Below are 22173 nucleotides of genomic sequence, written 5' to 3'. Positions count from 1 at the left end.
GTTTGTGCTGGAGCAAAGTTGCACCTCAGCTCTGATGAATTATGCAGTTCAGGATCATCCCAAACGTTTTTTGGGGATTTGGGCTGCTTCTCTGTACCCTGTGAAGTAGTAAACACTGCATGATTTATCAAAGGCTAGAAACAGCTTGTATGACTGCTGCAGGTTCCCGCAGAGGAGGGGAGCAACTTGCATTAAAGTATTCGGCTGCTTCTCGCTAATGCTCGATGGCACGGGCTCCGTCTGCATGAGTGAGGTCATATCTGCCAACAAGGAAGCTGTGGTGAAGTCATGTCTGGCTAGCTGGAAGAGACAGCAGACTTGGAGAAATGCATCTGGCTCATCCACAGCTCCTTCAACTTCCCATTTCTCTGCATCTGTCTCTCTCTCCCCCAATTGAAGCATAATTATTCCCCATTTACTCTTCCTTACATTTCCATAGCTCTGACCCTGGTCTGATTCACAGCTCCCATTATGAGGTATAGAGGTGATGTAATGCAGGTCTGCACTCATGAATGTTTGAGTAGAAATTTCACACTCTATTTCAGTCATGTGAGAGGCCAGTGCCAAGCTGGAATAGTAAGCGTGTGTGTTGTGGTCTTGTCCTGTGCTTCCACTTCAGTAAAGAAGGGGGAAAAAAATCTAAAATTGTGTCAATATGAGAAACTACGATAGAGTTCAAAGTAAAACTACATTTTAAAACAGCCTTGAGCACAAAAATGCTCAAATGAAATGTATTTCATAGATTATGATTCCACAATAATTACTGCATGTGGACTTTAAACATATGGAGGCATCTATACATCTGTAGGCTTTCAGGCATGCATGCACTGCAGTCATTTACATAAGTTTGCATATATTAACTAATGTAATATGTTTAGAGTTGAAATGACTAGTCAGTGACTCTCTCATTCAATTTACGACCATTTGAATAATTCATGCATCGTCGTCATTTATCAAGTAAGAAATGTTGACATTTACTCCACATATATGAGGATTTGCGGCTTCATTATTGTAAATTAAATCTCTTTGCGTTATGGGCTGCTGGTTGTACAACGTCCATGATTACTGAGACTATGATTTTATGAAATTTTCCACAAAACAAGTAATTAATGATTATGACAATGATTGTGAGCAGCTGCCTTAAAAATGTTAATGAAGAAACGGGGAGGATTAGAAGACCACAACATGAGCAGGTTGTTGATCAGAAGAAAGGCAGACAGACTCTTTGTGTGCGATTGCATGTTTGGATGTCTATGTGTGTGTCTGGCTGGAAAGGGAGCACGAATAAGGCTCCAGTAACCCAGAGACAGAGAGTGATGATAATAGCCCAGTCTTTGCCAGATGTGTGACGTCTCCCGAGGGGGAACCCTGGTGCACTGTGCTTCAGGATTAATCGTTTGAATAAAAGAAAACATAATTAAAACCTTCCCTCATGTCCAGGAAATCAGAGAGAGAGAGGGGGGGGCGAGCGACAGCTTTGATGGATAACCAATTCCAGCCCCTTCCCCTTACGTAGCACACACACACACACACACACGCACACGCACAGCGTGCCTTTAGCCGAGATGACATACTGTACATAAGCACAGAGAGCACAATTGATGGCTCATGTGTCTCAAATGCAGACGGCCTCGACGGCAGCTGAAGTTATGATTGTCACATGAATCAGCTGGTGGGACTCAATGGAAGCGGAAGGCAGTGCATGCGTCTCCTGGACATACAGTATCCATGGATGGATGGTTGGAGGAGGATGACCTCCCATGACTAGAGTAGGCTGCACTCAATTTGTGTTTGTAGACAATCACAGTGCATGGGCTTCCTCAAAGATACGTGGTTAATATCCTTTTCGTCTACAGGAAGTTAATATTTATGTGCCAGGGAGGCAACCTCGTCAATCTAATCTAGTCAAAACAATTGCTAAAAAATGACAGCGCCAGGCATTTTTTATGAAATGACTTGATGTTTCAAAATGAAAGTGTTAGTGATCTGGTTTTAACATCCATGTCTTGGGGAACAAATGGCCGTGTTTGCACTGAACATTGTCACCCAAGCAGAACAGATTACTATATAAAATATTATTTAATATGGATGGTTCGTATTCCTTCTGGCTGTTTAAAAAAAAAAACTCTCAGTTATGACTTGGTAAGCTACAAACCAGTACTTGATATTCATGAGGCGATTCTATAGTCCCGTATGTCAACATGGGGAGAACACAGCGTTGTATCCATGATGACTGGTTATAGTTAGCGTGCGTGCGCCCGAGCGCCTGCGCCGGAGAGGGCAACGCTTGTTTGAATCATGGCTTGCACATAAGCAGAGCCTCCACACAGAGGACATTCCCATTCTGCAGTGCGTGGTGCTGCAGGGGAGGACTGTGGGGGACAGCTGCTCACGCAGGTCATGTGAACCCAAATCTCTGTTTGGATGGAGACCAGCTTGTCTCCAGTTGCGCCTCCTAAGGCTATGGGAGAGCTCCCAGACCAGCCTGAGCCTGTGCAGCTCTCACTGGAGAGGCACGGCACCAAGCTCCTTTTTACAATGCCAATGGAAAGAAAACAAGGAAATGATAAAAAGCTAAAACACCTCGATACAACTGGGAGTAGATTTTTAAGTCTGGTTACATCTTAGCCTGAAGGCTAATGTTAAATAATATATATTCAAAATGGGGTTCAACTTCCTTTGTGAAGCTGTCAGGAGAAATAGTGTGTTATAACTGTATAATGCACTGCCAGCTTGAAAACTGCAGTAGGAGCATATAACCTATGGGTATAGGCAAAGACATGAAGAATGCATCATGATGATCTAATGCATGTATAACACATGATATAGTATCAATGCTGATAAATGATAAATGAAACCTACATTGGTTCATGTGATCGCTAGATGCTTAATGGAGCATCGTTATCATCATTTTGTGATTGAATCAGATTAAATACACCCTTTTTTTTACTTTATTGACACGGCCCTAATTCTTTTTTGCTGAAGTGTTCGCTGACATATCACACTGATCACTGCAGGTTAGAGTAAACGATGTCCTCTTGAGACATGGATCCGAAAATATTACCAGTTAGAAAGAGTAAAGAGAAAAACTGACGTTGCACAAATGAGCTTGTGATTCTGCATTACATTCCCCGAAACGAAGTTACAAAAAAAAGCTTTTGCCTCACGATGTTATCAGTAATGTGCAATTGCTACAATAGATGAAACAGCATACTGAATTAATATAATCTGATTCAGCATCATTTTTTCCAATGTTGTTTTAAGGAAGGAGAGAAAAACTACTGTGCAAACACGATTTGTTGTCTTAAAGATTGAAGAGTCTTTGTAACACTGGATAAACACTTTCATGATAACGGTGTTCTCAATCACAACCACTGCCGTCATTGAATTATCTCACCTCACTGGCATAAAATTAGGTTTCAAGCCTAAATGACTTGTGCGGACGGACACTTTTTGCAGTGTGAGAAGATAAATCAGCTGAAGTCAGGAGAAACGGACCTTCAGCAGGTAGAGCCCATCTGTTTGCTGCTGGCTTATTGATCTCAGAATACCATTAAGCCATTTCTTTAAGGATTCCACTGCATCAGCAACCCTGGAGCTACAGTATCGTCCTCTGCCCTCGGTAGCCTCGTGCAGACCCGCATTGGTCCTACCAGCCCTGTAATGATTTCTGTCTTGCTTCTTCAGTGATGGAATGTACCTAAGTGCATTTACTCAACTATTGCACTTACGCACAATCTTGACGGACTATATTTACTTCAATATTTCAATTGTTTTACTTTATACCTTATCGACGCCCCTACATTACAGAAGGATTTTTTTTACTCCATATGCAAAATATAATGAACAAATGAATTGTTTGGTATTATTATGGACTAAACTACAGTACATAAAGTAATTACAAGCAGGCACCATTACCAGACATTGATTACGTAAAAGTGTCATTTATTGATCCCTGTTAACGGTGGCTGTGATTTTATTGTATAATGTGCATGCTGTCTTTTACTGCTTGACTCTCATCCAAACTGTTTTGTTATTGCAGCGCCAAAATACAGAGCGTTAATAATGATCTGAAATCGTGGCGATGTTACCTTTGGCTGAAAAAAAAACAAGCTGGCACAAGAAAGCAGAGAATCCGTAGCACAATCAACACTTGCTGCCCGCCAGAGCCCGGCTGCTATGATCTCGTCCAACTCACAGATTTACACCAGCTTCGACGGAGAAATGAATGACACTCAGATTACAGTTGATCTCTTTTGATCAACGGGAATTTCATATATCCATATCAATTGACTTACAGCTAAGACGCCTGCTGGTGGGTGCACATAGCTTGTTTTGTGGGGGGTGGGGGAGGTGTGTGTGTGTGTGTGTGTGTGTGTGTAACTGGTTGGCTTGGAAGGAGGGTCTAAGACAAGATTTCTCAGACTAATTAACGCCCCAGCATACGTTTTAACAGCAGCCCTGTTTTCATTTGGAACACTGAGAAGGGAGCAACTCAGCATGCGTGCTTAGAGGCTTATGATTGTGTGCGTGGGTGTGTTTAGTCAATTTTGCGTTAGTGCTACCATCTGCAACATATCGGCAAGATGCACAAAGATCAAATATTTCAATATAAAGTTTTACGGCAAACAGGCGTAGGATGCTCATATCTTTAAACTTCTGAGCCTGTCAGTCATCTCAAAAGTTCACAGGTAGTAAAAGCAATAAGGGGTATAATATGGGATGCATTTGTAGTTATATTGCTGTATGTTGATTCTGAGTTCGAGAGTGAGATGTGTTTGTCTGATAATGAAAAGTCCACAGATTATTAACTGAAGTGTTCTGTTTGGGTGAGTGTTAGGTAAGTGATGTATTGAGGAACTATACAAGACGCATTTTTTCTGTACACAGAAACTGTCTGACCTCCCTTCCTGCACTGCCAAAGCCACAGGAGAACTTCTCTTCTGAGGAGGAGGAAATCAGAATAGGTGATGTTTGATGGGAGTCGCCCCACCAACATCCACATCATGCACCGCCATTTCAGTCCTCCCCGGTACATCTTGAAGTGAAGCCAGAAAGGAGTCAAACAACTTGAGAATATCCTGACTCCTTGCCTCAGTTAAATGGGACAACTGCTCTGCCAAGCCAGCACAAGCTTCATTATTATACAACCTAACACTGGCGACTTCAGGTGAACCCAACACAAAATCTTCACTCTCTTCACCCTGACCAGCATCAATCGCAGCAGACACAGCACAATCAACTGTAGTCACCGGACCCTCCTAAGCCTTTAACACATTCACATGACACAGCGGAAACTTTGACCTCCTATCTTGGGTACTGATAATGTAGTTTACTTCCCCAACTCTCTTCAGTACCTGGTATGGACCTGAGAAACCAGGTCCCAGCTTCCCTCTAGGACCAAAGTTCAAAAGTAGAACTACATCTTCTGGGTCAAAAGTTCTAGTGACGGCTTTCCGATCGTACCTCGCCTTCATGCGAACCCTTGTAAGCACTCAAATGCTTTCTAGCGGATTCCCCAGCTGACTGCAACGCGGCCCTTAAGGACAAAACATACCGTAACACATCACCGGGCTTCTTTGGGTCCACGACCTGCTCCTTGAATAAGTGTAGTGGGAATCTGACTTCATGACCAAAAACCAGCTCAAACGGGCAGAAGCCTAATGACTCCATGGGAGCATCCCGAATAGCAAACAACAGAAATGGAAAAGACTCATCCCACTCCCAAGGGTGAGCAGCTACAAATGTTCGAATCATGCTCGTCAAAGTTCCATGAAACCGTTCTTTGGCTCCATGTGACTGAGGATGGTATGCAAAAGAATATCGGGGAAATAGAGGTGTAACGATTCATTCGATTAATCGATGAATCGATTGTCAGTCCTATAGATTCAACTAAATCGATCTGCTAAAATAAATAAATAGAATGAATCGTTTTGGCTTCAACAATAAATCGAAATAAATGCATTTAATCGGATGAATCGTGATTCTTACTTATGATTAATGTTTTAATACGTTTAAGACACTCTCTCCCCTGCCAGCATGTAATCTACTGAAAATGTTCAAAATAACTGAGCAATGTTTAATTACATTTTCGTATCCAGCATAAAATATTATGCAGGACTACTTTTTTATAGAATAAATATGTTATTTTTTCACCTTTCAGAAGAATACAGATAGTCTCACTCGCATTATTGCTTGTTTATTTCATGGATATAGAATTTTGGTTACAAGTTACTGAATCGAATCGTTCAAAAAAAGAAAAACATTGTCCTTGAATCGAATCGCTAACTACTGTATCATAGGCCTGTTCGATTAATCGATTTTAAATCGTAATCGCAATTATGTAGTTAGGACGATGATAAAAACGTGAAAATTACCGGGCCATTTTCTCAAGATGAGATATCTCCTTGTCAATTTTAAATATTTTTTTAAGAATATATTCTGACTGACTTTTTCGTGAATTTTCGACATGCTATAGCATATATAGCATGACCTTTTTTTAACGATATGATCAAGGCTTTTTTTTTAAAGATTATTTTCTTGCATAGACACCTTTGTATTTAGCGGTGGATAGAGAGGAAACATGGGAGAGAGAGGGGGATGTGACATGTATCAAAGGATCTCCAGCCGGGATTCGAACCTGAGGCTGCTGCATATATGCAGACATGGGTAAATGGCATGCACTCTAACCACTCAACCACCTGCCTGCCTGCCATGAATAAGCCTTTTTATGACTGTTTTGGACTCACTACACTCAGATTTTGATTGACACGCGATATAGAAGCATATGTTAGGACTTTTACATCCTTTTTACAACATTTTATGAATTTTGTCGATTTTTCACTTTTTTTCCGACATGCTATAGTATGACTTTTTTTTCCCCTGAAAAAGTTGACCATGGCTTTTTATGGCTGTTTTGGACTCACTACACTGAGACTAGGCGCGTCAAGCGAGATGAGCGATTTTTATGCCTTTTTAACAATTTTAAATATTTTTTTATGAATATATCCTGACTGACTTTTTCGTGAATTTTCGACGTGCTATAGTATTACTTTTTTTTGGGGGGGGGGGGGGGGGGGAATATGACTAAGCCTTTTTATAACAATTTTGCACTCACTACACTCAGATTTTGATTGACACGCGATATAGAAGCATATGTTAGGACTTTTACATCATTTTTACAACATTTTATGAATTTTGTCGATTTTTCACTTTTTTTTCGACATGCTATAGTATGACTTTTTTTTTCCTGAAAAAATTGATCATGGCTTTTTATGGCTGTTTTGGACTCACTACACTGGGACTTGGTGCATCAAGCGATATGAGCAATTTTTATGACTCTTTAACAATTTTAAATATTTTTTTATGAATATATTCTGACTGACTTTTTCGTGAATTTTCGAAGTGCTATAGCATGACCTTTTTTTAACAATATGATCAATGCTTTTTTTTTTAGAGATTATTTTCTTGCATAGACACCTTTGTATTTAGCGGTGGATAGAGAGGAAACATGAGAGAGAGAGGGGGATGTGACATGTATCAAAGGATCTCCAGCTGGGATTCGAACCTGAGGCTGCTGCATATATGCAGACATGGGTAAATGGCATGTACTCTAACCACTCAACCACCTGCCTGCCTGCCATGAATAAGCCTTTTTATGACTGTTTTGGACTCACTACACTCAGATTTTGATTGACACGCGATATAGAAGCATATGTTAGGACTTTTACATCCTTTTTACAACATTTTATGAATTTTGTCGATTTTTCACTTTTTTTCCGACATGCTATAGTATGACTTTTTTTTTCCCTGAGAAAGTTGACCATGGCTTTTTATGGCTGTTTTGGACTCACTACACTGAGACTAGGCGCGTCAAGCGAGATGATCGATTTTTATGCCTTTTTAACCATTTTAAATAATTTTTTATGAATATATCCTGACTGACTTTTTCGTGAATTTTCGACGTGCTATAGCATGACCTTTTTTTAACAATATGATCAAGGCTTTTTTTTTTAAAGATTATTTTCTTGCATAGACACCTTTGTATTTAGCGGTTGTCATGACTGGCTCGTGAAGCCATGACAAAAGATGGTGAGACGTGGATAAATGTAAGGAATAACAATATTTATTAAAGTAAAGTGCACAAATTAGAATCATCAAGCCGAAGCCAAAACAACACAACGGTGCCGGAGGAAGCCAGGTCCTTCTGGTGTGAGAGAGAGCGAGAGAGACTGAGACGGCCTGCCTTTAAGACCTTCAGGAGACTGGCCAGGTGCTCTTGATTTCAAGCCCCGCCTCACTCAGATACCTGCAGACAACAGGAAGAAACAAAGCAGGCCCTAGGACAGCAGAGGGCCATCACACGGTGGATAGAGAGGAAGCATGGGAGAGAGAGGGAGATGTGACATGTATCAAAGGATCTCCAGCCGGGATTCGAACCTGAGGCTGCTGCATATATGCAGACATGGGTAAATGGCATGCACTCTAACCACTCAACCACCTGCCTGCCTGCCATGAATAAGCCTTTTTATGACTGTTTTGGACTCACTACACTCAGATTTTGATTGACACGCGATATAGAAGCATATGTTAGGACTTTTACATCATTTTTACAACATTTTATGAATTTTGTTGATTTTTCACTTTTTTTTCGAAATGCTATAGTATGACTTTTTTTTCCCCTGAAAAAGTTGACCATGGCTTTTTATGGCTGTTTTGTACTCACTACACTGAGACTAGGCGCGTCAAGCGAGATGAGCGATTTTTATGCCTTTTTAACAATTTTAAATATTTTTTTATGAATATATCCTGACTCACTTTTTCGTGAATTTTCGACGTGCTATAGTATTACTTTTTTTGGGGGGGGGGGGGGGGGGAATATGACTAAGCCTTTTTATAACTATTTTGCACTCACTACACTCAGATTTTGATTGACACGCGATATAGAAGCATATGTTAGGACTTTTACATCATTTTTACAACATTTTATGAATTTTGTCGATTTTTCACTTTTTTTTCGACATGCTATAGTATGACTTTTTTTTTTCCTGAAAAAATGATCATGGCTTTTTATGGCTGTTTTGGACTCACTACACTGAGACTAGGCGCATCAAGCGAGATGAGCGATTTTTATGCCTTTTTAACAATTTTAAATATTTTTTTATGAATATATCCTGACTGACTTTTTCGTGAATTTTCGACGTGCTATAGTATGACTTTTTTTTGGGGGGGGGAATATGACTAAGCCTTTTTATGACTGTTTTGGACTCACTACACTCAGATTTTGATTGACACGCGATATAGAAGCATATGTTAGGACTTTTACATCATTTTTACAACATTTTATGAATTTTGTCGATTTTTCACTTTTTTTTCGACATGCTATAGTATGACTTTTTTTTTTCCTGAAAAAATTGATCATGGCTTTTTATGGCTGTTTTGGACTCACTACACTGAGACTAGGCGCGTCAAGCGAGATGAGCGATTTTTATGCCTTTTTAACAATTTTAAATATTTTTTTATGAATATATTCTGACTGACTTTTTCGTGAATTTTCGACGTGCTATAGTATTACTTTTTTTGGGGGGGGGGGGGGGGAATATGACTAAGCCTTTTTATAACAATTTTGCACTCACTACACTCAGATTTTGATTGACACGCGATATAGAAGCATATGTTAGGACTTTTACATCATTTTTACAACATTTTATGAATTTTGTCGATTTTTCACTTTTTTTTCGACATGCTATAGTATGACTTTTTTTTTCCTGAAAAAATTGATCATGGCTTTTTATGGCTGTTTTGGACTCACTACACTGGGACTTGGTGCATCAAGCGATATGAGCAATTTTTATGACTCTTTAACAATTTTAAATATTTTTTTATGAATATATTCTGACTGACTTTTTCGTGAATTTTCGACGTGCTATAGCATGACCTTTTTTTAACAATATGATCAAGGCTTTTTTTTTTAGAGATTATTTTCTTGCATAGACACCTTTGTATTTAGCGGTGGATAGAGAGGAAACATGAGAGAGAGAGGGGGATGTGACATGTATCAAAGGATCTCCAGCCGGGATTCGAACCTGAGGCTGCTGCATATATGCAGACATGGGTAAATGGCATGTACTCTAACCACTCAACCACCTGCCTGCCTGCCATGAATAAGCCTTTTTATGACTGTTTTGGACTCACTACACTCAGATTTTGATTGACACGCGATATAGAAGCATATGTTAGGACTTTTACATCATTTTTACAACATTTTATGAATTTTGTCGATTTTTCACTTTTTTTTCGACATGCTATAGTATGACTTTTTTTTTTCCTGAAAAAATTGATCATGGCTTTTTATGGCTGTTTTGGACTCACTACACTGAGACTAGGCGCGTCAAGCGAGATGAGCGATTTTTATGCCTTTTTAACAATTTTAAATATTTTTTTATGAATATATCCTGACTGACTTTTTCGTGAATTTTCGACGTGCTATAGTATGACTTTTTTTGGGGGGGGGGGAATATGACTAAGCCTTTTTATAACTATTTTGCACTCACTACACTCAGATTTTGATTGACACGCGATATAGAAGCATATGTTAGGACTTTTACATCATTTTTACAACATTTTATGAATTTTGTCGATTTTTCACTTTTTTTCTGACATGCTATAGCATGACCTTTTTTTAACAATATGATCAAGGCTTTTTTTTTTAAAGATTATTTTCTTGCATAGACACCTTTGTATTTAGCGGTTGTCATGACTGGCTCGTGAAGCCATGACAAAAGATGGTGAGACGTGGATAAATGTAAGGAATAACAATATTTATTAAAGTAAAGTGCACAAATTAGAATCATCAAGCCGAAGCCAAAACAACACAACGGTGCCGGAGGAAGCCAGGTCCTTCTGGTGTGAGAGAGAGCGAGAGAGACTGAGACGGCCTGCCTTTAAGACCTTCAGGAGACTGGCCAGGTGCTCCTGATTTCAAGCCCCGCCCCACTCAGATACCTGCAGACAACAGGAAGAAACAAAGCAGGCCCTAGGACAGCAGAGGGCCATCACACGGTGGATAGAGAGGAAGCATGGGAGAGAGAGGGAGATGTGACATGTATCAAAGGATCTCCAGCCGGGATTCGAACCTGAGGCTGCTGCATATATGCAGACATGGGTAAATGGCATGCACTCTAACCACTCAACCACCTGCCTGCCTGCCATGAATAAGCCTTTTTATGACTGTTTTGGACTCACTACACTCAGATTTTGATTGACACGCGATATAGAAGCATATGTTAGGACTTTTACATCATTTTTACAACATTTTATGAATTTTGTCGATTTTTCACTTTTTTTTCGACATGCTATAGTATGACTTTTTTTTTTCCTGAAAAAATTGATCATGGCTTTTTATGGCTGTTTTGGACTCACTACACTGAGACTTGGTGCATCAAGCGATATGAGCAATTTTTATGACTCTTTAACAATTTTAAATATTTTTTTATGAATATATTCTGACTGACTTTTTCGTGAATTTGCGACATGCTATAGCATGACCTTTTTTTAACAATATGATCAAGGCTTTTTTTTTTAAAGATTATTTTCTTGCATAGACACCTTTGTATTTAGCGGTTGTCATGACTGGCTCGTGAAGCCATGACAAAAGATGGTGAGACGTGGATAAATGTAAGGAATAACAATATTTATTAAAGTAAAGTGCACAAATTAGAATCATCAAGCCGAAGCCAAAACAACACAACGGTGCCGGAGGAAGCCAGGTCCTTCTGGTGTGAGAGAGAGCGAGAGAGACTGAGACGGCCTGCCTTTAAGACCTTCAGGAGACTGGCCAGGTGCTCTTGATTTCAAGCCCCGCCTCACTCAGATACCTGCAGACAACAGGAAGAAACAAAGCAGGCCCTAGGACAGCAGAGGGCCATCACACGGTGGATAGAGAGGAAGCATGGGAGAGAGAGGGAGATGTGACATGTATCAAAGGATCTCCAGCCGGGATTCGAACCTGAGGCTGCTGCATATATGCAGACATGGGTAAATGGCATGCACTCTAACCACTCAACCACCTGCCTGCCTGCCATGAATAAGCCTTTTTATAACTATTTTGCACTCACTACACTCAGATTTTGATTGACACGCGATATAGAAGCATATGTTAGGACTTTTACATCATTTTTACAACATTTTATGAATTTTGTCGATTTTTCACTTTTTTTTCGACATGCTATAGTATGACTTTTTTTTTTCCTGAAAAAGTTGACCATGGCTTTTTATGGCTGTTTTGGACTCACTACACTGAGACTAGGCGCGTCAAGCGAGATGAGCGATTTTTATGCCTTTTTAACAATTTTAAATATTTTTTTATGAATATATCCTGACTGACTTTTTCGTGAATTTTCGACGTGCTATAGTATGACTTTTTTTTGGGGGGTGAGAATATGACTAAGCCTTTTTATAACTATTTTGCACTCACTACACTCAGATTTTGATTGACACGCGATATAGAAGCATATGTTAGGACTTTTACATCATTTTTACAACATTTTATGAATTTTGTCGATTTTTCACTTTTTTTTCGACATGCTATAGTATGACTTTTTTTTTTCCTGAAAAAATTGATCATGGCTTTTTATGGCTGTTTTGGACTCACTACACTGAGACTTGGTGCATCAAGCGATATGAGCAATTTTTATGACTCTTTAACAATTTTAAATATTTTTTTATGAATATATTCTGACTGACTTTTTCGTGAATTTTCGACATGCTATAGCATGACCTTTTTTTAACAATATGATCAAGGCTTTTTCTTTTAAAGATTATTTTCTATTGCAGAAAATACTGCAATTTTGACCAGCTTACTAACGTTAACTTAACGTGAGTGACTATAAGCCGCTAACGCGATCTGCTAGAGCCAGGTAGCTTGCAAACTAGTAGCCTGCTGTCTCTGTGTCGAGCATACACTAAAAGCGGGCTCACATGAGTGACGTTTACGTACGGACAGTACAGTCTGTTAATGAACCCAGATCAGTGACAGTTGTCATCGCAGCTGCCTGAATGCCGTTACGACGTGACGTGGTGGTGCTGTTGAACTCCGCACTTTTCTTGGTTATTTTGTTGTTGTTTTTTTCTTGGTGGTTTTATGGTAGGGCTAACGGTAGGGCTGACACAATTCTTGATGGGGCTATAGCCCAACCAAGCCCCTCCCTGGCGCCGCCACTGCCTATGACGTTATCCTTATGCTGTTTGACAACCACCCAGTTGAGTTCCTCCCATCACACAGTGTGGCGACCAATTATCAGTGTCTTTATTAAAAGTGTGCACAACAGTAGTAACAGCAGAATATTTCCCGTGTAAATATTAAAGTATGTAAATCAGGAAAAAAAAATAAAGACCCAGGATGGGATGTGTCCTTCTTCCACTCAACAAATATTCATTGTAATGTGCCATTTTGTTGTTTCTTGACCAAAGCACAGAAGAGTAGAGAAGAGAACATGAAGAATCTGTTTTTTTATTTTTTTATTGTGTCTCAAGATGGATGGAACTCTTTAGGAAAATGGTACAATGCTATTTCAGATGTATCCTTCATGGGCAGACCTGTAACTTTATTCTAATGCCAATATTCAATAGACAATCTTATTGAAATATTAACACCATAACAGCAAACCTGCAGACAGAATGATCTTGAATCCCCCACCTATTTGATACGTAATCTTTGGTTTGGTGTTTTCTAAAACAAAGTGGTGAATCGATACATTACAGAGCGCTGCAATGTAAAGTGTGATCTCATACCTTTTTATTCAATGCTCAGTGAAACGGCAGCTACGTAATTCACGGCGAAGTGGCATCACATCAGAATGGGAGTGGGGGGATGGGCGAGGGAGTCGAAGAGGTAGGAAGGGAGGCAACAGAAACACTCAGCAGGAAGAGAGGGAAAATGCAAAGAGATGTTTTGATGGAGGTATATTCTTCAACAGGAGGTCAAGGAAATAAGGAGGGGAATAAGAAATAGAAATACTTGCAGAAAATCAACTGGGGGGGTAAAAGCAGACAGCCATGTGGCTGGTTCATACAGAGTCCAAAGGTAAACCACAGTGAAGTAGAGTACGATGAACAAACCGAGCAGCAGCCGTGGAGTCAGTGAGTCCAACCCACGCTGTGTAATCTTACACTTCCCCTGGGATATAGAAACAGCTGAATTCACCATCAAAGTAACAATATTTTTATGTTTCTCCTTCTCTCTGTTTGCATTACATTACTGGTCACCATTTTCTTTGAAATAGCAGCAGCTTCCTCGCACATCCGGCTGAAAAGCAGACGAGTTGAAAGGTGGTCCTTTAATTTCTGCAGCCGCAAATCTCACAAGATAAATATTATCTCCCATCCCTCTGTGAAACACAGCAGCGACTCACAGTCTCCACTGTGTGTGTCTCTGCATTCCAATGTGGGCTGTAAATTAATATATCTCTCTACTTTTGCCTCGGTGTCTCCTCCATCTTCCCGAGCATGCTGCTGTTCTGTACCTCCTATATCAGTACAAGTCCAATTGGCCGGTGAATGGCCCGTGTCCGATTAAGACTTGCCAGCCACTGATTTTTATTGGCTGTGTAATGGTGCAGAACCTAAACATTTATCAGGGTCGACGGTGCTGCGTGTAGTACAAGCTATTAGGGAACACAGAGGAGGCGAGTTGGCATAGAAAGTTAGAACAAGGTGTCAGAATGAACCGTCTCCTCTGGAGGGAAATTAAAGATGTCACAAGCAGGAAATTGTTTAAGGTTTTGTTGTTGCTGCAGTGTGGCCTGGCCCCTGTCTGCTTTGCATTAATGACAAACTACTTTACCAGAGAAAGTTGGTGCACTGTGGCACAATGTTCTCTTGTTCAGAAGGTTGTTGTGGCTTCTGGATGCTAAAGAATCATAACAGAAAAATGCTGAATGTTAGAAAATAATCTGTTAAATGCAAATAGGGAAAGTAATCTTTCTCGAAGTTCTAACTTCACCCTGAATAACTCTAGCCTAACCTGACCTACCTGGCTAAAAAGAGGATGACTGTATCTGTTCTTTGGGTTTGGGTGCTTTGTGTCCTCACCCAGGTGCTGGCTGTCCCACTGCGAACCTCTGGTTGACAAATCTGTGTATAATCCCCTAATGTTCTTAATCCTGGGGTCACATTAAAAAAATGGATGAGAAATTAATCTGCCGTCAAGTCTGTCAGGTATATTTTGTCAGTACCAGTGCTTATTTTCAACCAAATCCTTTCCTGTGAGCCAATACGGCCCCAACCACCAACCAAACCCGCCGCCCAAATCCCTCTGTACAGACTCTGTCAAATGTTCTCTGTCCTTTTGTCCTTGTACTGTGAAGATTTCATTAAAATAGAGAAGTTTTAGAAAAACAAAAACACCCAAAGCACAGATGACAAAGTGCTAGTTTGGCGTTCTGCATCTGCAGTGGTGAGGGGGCAGAGGAACCACCGGGAGACTTTGCAGCCAGAATGCGGCGGAGGCTTTTGCTCCCCTGGCAGACAGAAAGTTAGAAACTTGGTCACACAGAGGAAATGCGTTATGGCTTCCTCCCCCACATGGATGCAAACATCGAGCATGTTTTGTTTCAGCGTCTGCCATGTCTGCCGTATCTGCCTATGCCATGCCATGCGGTGCATGTGTGCTGCAGTAACCAGGCTAATTTCATTGCTTCTGGCTGAGTGGATCAAAAAGACCGACATTCGCTGTTTTTCTTCTGTTCCCCCCCCTTTCATGCAGTAATCTGCACAAAAGGCAGAATTAAAGCAGCGCTCCCCCGGAGCCAGCCTTCTCTTTTCAGATTGGTAAAAGAGGGGGAATTGGGAGGACATGCTTGTTTCGGAGCGGAGGGATTGCAGGATTCACTCTCAGGTGAAAGTTCTGGTTTAATCTGCCACATTCGTTGCGAGGCGACACCGAGCAGGGGCTGCTGCAAGAAAAGCATTCGGGTGCGGGTATTTTCCCTCTTTAAAATAACATTCCCATTGTTACATTTAGTTGGGCCGTTTGAATTAGATATAACTTCAGAATAAAAGGGGTAAGAGATAATTGTGTCAAAAGACAAATAACATATAAATACAGAGACAGTTGGAATCAACTGTCCTCATTTAACAACTTATGTCAGTAGTCATTTTTCTTTTTTCAAACCCAAAACTACTCATCCAGTCTCCCCTGACTGTTTTAAACACTCACTTAAAACAAGTATTTTTACATAGCTGAATATACGATGTCATTACTGTAGATCTTATTAAGATCAATAATGTTTAATTCAAAATCAAAATTGTCTATTGTAAAAGTACAGAACATCTTGTACTAATAAACACAGGCGCAATACCACGTGATCATCATTTTTGACTGGTCTCATTTCAACCCTGTGTTTTTAAGAGAGGGATAGTTTAATCCACAAGTTAGGACACAGAGATGATTGCAACCAAAGGGCTTTTATAAAATACCGATTTCATTATCCTCCGCTACAGCACGGACATTTTACAGTTCTGTGCTGTAACAATGAAACTCCATGTACATCACGTGCATTTGGACAATTTATTTGAGTCTGAATGTTTCATTAAAATGTATAGAAACCACACAATTTGAATTTTCCACCTGCACCAGTCAGATTTCAGCTCATGATCAATGTTTCTCAGAATATATGAGTTCAACTCTTCATACTGCAGCTATAAACAGAGAAATTAACTCATGTATGGTTGGATTTTAACTCTAGAACAGCTTTATGTTTTTACATGTATTCACCTTGTGTTTAATTATGTGAATTTATATGAGTATATATGTGAAAAATGTAATTCAAAATGAAATAATCTTTTTTTGTGTGTGTGTGTGTGTGCCGCATATGCTCTTTAATAATCTTCTTAATCTTAATAATCTTTTTTTAATCCTGAATGAAGGTGAATAGAGTTTCTGGGAATAGAGGTGGCCCACATAGCTCACGCTTGTGACCAAAGGGCCTTCAACTCCTAATACATACACCCAAGGAGAAGACCTCTCCTTCAATACTAGGGTGTCTCTTCGTCGATAACTCGTATTAAGGGAGGATAGACGTCTCTAACCGTCTCTGCCTTCACCATGAGCACCTGCCATCACATGCCTTAGTCTGAAAATAGCTCACTCGTAGCCTTGATGTGTTCATCTGCAGCTGTCAGAATGGGATAAGGCCAGTAGATAAAGGCCTTGAGATTTCTTGATCTCCATTTACACTGCGTCTGCATTGTCTTTTGTCGACGCCTACATTTTACTTATAGCCTGCCAGCCTCTAAGTGGCCTGTAACCTGGCTGTTATGACTGCGAAAGAAATGCAGACACACAAGTACAGTGCATGGAATCTCTGCTGAGTCCTGCAACGCTCACATGGTGTAAATGCATAACAGCATGCATAATTGCATTGGAACATACCCCAATAATTGTGCCATTTTGCTGGCGTTTGAAAGCAGGTTGAATGTTGCAGGAAAATGAATCTACTAAGAGCATCAGACAATGTGACTACTGCATTTACACGTTAAATGCTATTCTGTATTATTTGTAAAGGTTGGTTTATAATTTTCCTTTAATTCTGTGATGCTGTTAAATAGCTTTAACCGGAGTGTTTCTGAGGTTTTGCAGTAGGACACTCAAGGAGTAACTGAATGCCTTACAATTAGACGGCTGAGCAGGAGAGAAAAGGGAGCGAGGGAGACAAAGATGCACACAGTTGTGCACCGCATTGCATCAGCGAAGTTGACAAACGATTCTTCTTTCTTCAGCTTTTCTTTTTTCAGATTCATGACTTAGTGAGAAATCACGGGTCCCTGCTGAGTTGGAGATGGATGCGTCGGTGCCGCTGCTCTTCGATTTCTCCCGGCTTTTGCAGAGTCATCCTGGCAGGGGAACCATGAGGAGACCAGCCCTTCCCAGATCACCTGCACCGATCAGCTGCATACAGCTCATTTTATCTCGCTGTGTCTTTATTTCGTTCACACTCTTCCTCCTCTGGGTGGGTATATTCTTGAGCACTTTCTCTTCCACCTCCTCCTCCCCCCCATCTTTTGTTGTCTTTCTGACCTTCACAAGGAGCACATGACCTTCCCTTCTCTTCAGGCTGCTTTTGTACATTCTTTCTTAAATGAGGCAAAGAGCTGAGCAGAGCTGCAGAAAGGGCAGCTCCCCCAGTAATATGAATCATAATCAGCTTTTTGTCATTCCTGCAGAGTACAATGAAAGTCACAAACTAAGTTCGTAGTGAGGCGCTGTGAATGTATGGCGCACTATAAGGGCAGTTTGGGATTTGATGCGTGTGGACTAAATATTCCCTCAGCCCACTCCGTCAGGAGCATAATTATTGAAGTGTCTTATGGAAGCAGTGTCGTTATTGCAACACATTGCAGAGTGATGAGATCCTGTACAAGGTGTGTCCTGCAGTGGGGGAGGTTTTTTTTTTTTTAGAGCGAGTGGGTGTGGCTAACATCTTCACTGCACCAAGCCAAAACTTCCACTGATACAGTTGGCTATATCTGTGTGATAGGTCAACACAAGCCAGAGTGGCAGACACAAAGTACTGCACCGCACACATTGCTGGTGTACATGAATCCCACTTTTATTTTCCACAGAAAAAAAAAATGATGTTTCCTTTTTTCTGGTTTGTATCGGTTACATTTAAACCACTATGAAAAACTGTAGCACCAGAGCAGATTTCTTTTGCCCATTCTTTGATAAAAATGTCAATTTTGTGCTATTTTTCAGTTTTGATCAGCTGTGATTAGGGAGAAACATTTACTTCTTATATATATAAAAAAGACTAGCACTTAATTTTCTTTTTCCAAGTCATTTGCAAAATAAAACAGAGAAAACTGTATATGTTCTTTTTTTTTCTTCTTCATTTAAATCACAACAAATACATTTAAAGCAAATAAAAAAATTGGGCGGCATTTAGCATAATCCAAGCAGGGAATCAGCTTTCATGATGATTATTATATATTTATATATTTATATGTATACATATATATCATGTTTATATACAAGTATGGCACTTGATTACACAAAAGCAAGAGAAACACTTCACAAATAAAAGCAGTGGGCGCTTTGGTGTGTCATAAATTAAGGAAGTCACAGACGTTAGCGTTTGCAGCAAATTCACCAGATATTGTTTTGCAAGTCAGCTATAAAGCGATGGAATGGTTACATATGTTAAGGTCAGTGGTGCAACACAGGCAACATAAAAACATGAATTACGCTGACGTATTTCAACTAGGTCGAACTATAGTCAGAAAGGATTTATATATATTTATGCATATATAAATCTGGATGATAGATCTGTCCTTAAACCACTGTGTAGCCTATGGTGCCATTTAATTAGGTTAATGCCAAAAACAGGTGGAAAGAAAAAATGTCTTAAAAACACCGTCAGGTCAGTAGCACATTTTTTTTTTTTTTTGGATAAGGTCATGCCCTCCAGGTGTTCACCTCTTAGTGCAATTTTTGCATTTACTCTCTTCAAGTACAGCAGAACAAGCCCACAAAGAGTAAATATGTGAACACGTCATCATGGTCTCCATTTAGCATCTTACCGAGTATAAACGTTACTAAAAAGTTGCATCAGTGCAATAATAAATAAGTAAACAAACGTGTAATGCACGCTTGCCATGGAGTCCTCAAAAGACCAACAAATCAAAGAAATCTGCCCACTCTTAAAGTCATGACACCAATTAGGCGTGCGGAGTTGTCCATCATGTCCATCATGTTTTGGTTTTTTTATACATTTTTCCCACCTTCCTTCCCATGTGTTACACATACGCAGAGTCACTGGACTGAGTGCGGCCGAAATTAGGCACACTCATCCTCGGCAAGTCCTTGTTTCTGATCTCATAAATGGACTTCCGCCGAGCCTGCACGCCGCGCACGGCCGTTTTGATTTTCCTCCAGCCCAAATGGTTGAGTTCAGCCAGGTTCAACACCACGCAAAACCCACTGACCGCGAACATGAAGACCAGGAACACGGTCTTCTCCGTGGGTCTGGAGACGTAGCACTCGACATCTTTGATGCAGGGGTAGCGATCACATTCGTACACCGACGGGACGTTGAATCCATACAAGAAGTACTGACCCACCAAAAAGCCTATCTCCAGGGCGTTTCTGAACACCACCTGGATGATGTAAAACCTGGAGATGCCCTCCTGTCGCCTCATTTTGGACTTTGTAGTTCTCATGGCCGAATTAGGGATCTCTTTGACTTCCAAACAGTCCGGTTCGGCTTCTTTGGTGGAGTTCTCCGTGTTCTGAAGTACTCCATTGACAATGGTGTTCTTTATCTTTTTGCTCTCGTCTCGCTTCAGCGAATCTTGATCCTTATCTAGCGTCAGATAGACCGTCGAGTACCGCCGCTCCTTCTGCTTCGCCGACTGATGCACCGAGTACGTGATAAAACAAAGGCTCGGAGTGCACACCATGATGATTTGAAAAACCCAATATCGAATGTGTGAAATGGGAAATGCCTTGTCGTAGCATGCCTGGTTGCAGCCCGGCTGTAAGGTGTTACAAACAAACATGGTCTGCTCGTCATCATAGACAGTCTCTCCAACTATTGCTACGATTAGAATCCGGAAGATGACCACCACTGTTAGTAGGATCCTAAAAAGCAAGCAAACAAACAAACAATGTGAAAAATAAGTGTGTAGATATGTATGTTAATATATATGTTCACTGATACAAATGTGGCTCAATTGGGCGCAGCATCGGCGGCTGAAGCGCTCACAGTCCAATTCGGGTGTGTTGGATTTAGGGAGCTGTCCAGTGCTGAAACAGGACGCTCTTCAGGTTTATGTGTGTGTTTTTTACTTGTTTTCTTTGACTGTGTCTGGTGTATCCGTGTAGTTTTCTGATTGAATGGCTGGGATGAAGTGAATGTAAGCAATTAGATTGGATTGCACTTGTGTGAGCTTTCGTTAATAACGCAGACGCTCTCTCTCTCTCTCGTTCTCTTTTTCGCACCCGTGGGTGCACAATCACCCACCAAACTCACCAACAAACATCAAAGAGATAAGCGGATCAATGAATATATGAAATGACATATGATTTTTGTTGTTGTTGTTGTTGTTGTTGTTTTGAGTGTCGGCTGTTTGCGACACCGTCCGATGTGAAAAGACAGCTGTCGACCGATTTTACTCAGCTGTCCCGTTTAGAAGGAGGAAAAGAGGAAATCTGTGGCACGAGACAGCAAAAAATCCACAACACAGACACGAAGGACTGGGCACCATGCTACAGGAGATCCTTGAGGCACAAGACAGAAACGGGGGACTGGGAACCATGCTAAAGACGATCCTGGAGGCTGCTGTGTTTCTTCGTTGGTTCTTGGTTTCTCGTTGATAATCTTACCTTCCTATCATAGTAGAGTGCTGCTGGACAGCAGCCTCCAGGAGCCTCTCTAGTATAGTCCATTCCCCCATTTCTGAGCATCCGGAGAAGACTAGAGCACAACGGCACTCTCTTCAAATCCCTCCAAAAAAAACCGCGTTATTTCCCGTCCTGTCTCTCTCTCTGACTCTCGATGTCTTCAGCGTCCAGAGCGTCCGATTTTATTTTTTTTTCTAGCTGAAAAAAGGCATCCGTTACGGGATGCTGCTGCCGTCCCCGCCGCTCTCCGTCTCTCTGCGCGCTATCTGGTTGGTTATGTTCTGAGCGCGCAGCGCCAGTGTGCGTCCTGCTGTGTGTGCTGAGCGCTCCCACGACGTCGCCACACTTTTCCTTGTCATGGGAGTCTGAAGGGCTGATTACTATAAGCCCTCCTATTTTCGATCTTCAGATCAGGTTGATGGGCTGCGCGCTGCGTCTGGATGGAGGGAGGTTGGATTTAATGTCTTGCCAGCGTTAATCCGCCTTTAAGTAGTCTCCCCCCCCCCTCCCTCCCTCCCATGCGTCACGTACGCGCAGACAGGTCGGTGGAGCGCAGCCAGGAGTACCAGGACTTCTGATTTTCAATATTTCAGTATTATATATATAGCGTGCCATCAGTGGACACTGCTGTGGAGGGACGTGGAAATTAGTGTGAGCCTATAGACCTTTAGTGCCTTCAGTTTACGCATTGGTTGACTCAATGTGAGAAAATCAAACTCACTGAGCTACACGTGTGCACCATAACAATATCCATCCATCCGGGACAGGGCTTG

At 40.9% G+C, this 22173-nt stretch overlaps 1 protein-coding gene across 1 annotated transcript; it reads right to left on the bottom strand.

Moving 5' to 3' along the window:
* Positions 1–18618: 18618 nt before the first annotated feature.
* Positions 18619–21872, bottom strand: LOC311015785 (gap junction delta-2 protein). Its single transcript, XM_084013228.1, has 2 exons — positions 21383–21872; positions 18619–20638 (listed from the first exon to the last, which is right to left on the bottom strand). Exons 1-2 carry the CDS (start codon positions 21451–21453, stop codon positions 19795–19797), a joined length of 915 nt encoding a protein of 304 aa, XP_083869354.1. The 5' UTR covers positions 21454–21872; the 3' UTR covers positions 18619–19794.
* Positions 21873–22173: the final 301 nt, after the last annotated feature.

Source organism: Eutrigla gurnardus (assembly GCF_963514095.1).
Source record: "Eutrigla gurnardus genome assembly, chromosome: 7".
NCBI classification, from domain to species: Eukaryota; Metazoa; Chordata; class Actinopteri; order Perciformes; family Triglidae; genus Eutrigla; species Eutrigla gurnardus.
Note: the sequence above shows the minus strand (reverse complement) of the source record. Positions and strands in the feature narration are given on the sequence as shown.

Coding starts and splice junctions, on each gene's coding strand:
- LOC311015785 (XM_084013228.1), bottom strand. CDS start 21,453: ATGGGGGAATGGACTATACTAGAGAGGCTCCTGGAGGCTGCTGTCCAG. Junction 20,639..21,382: donor CACTCTACTATGATAGGAAG/GTAAGATTATCA, acceptor CTTGCTTTTTAG/GATCCTACTAACAGTGGTGG.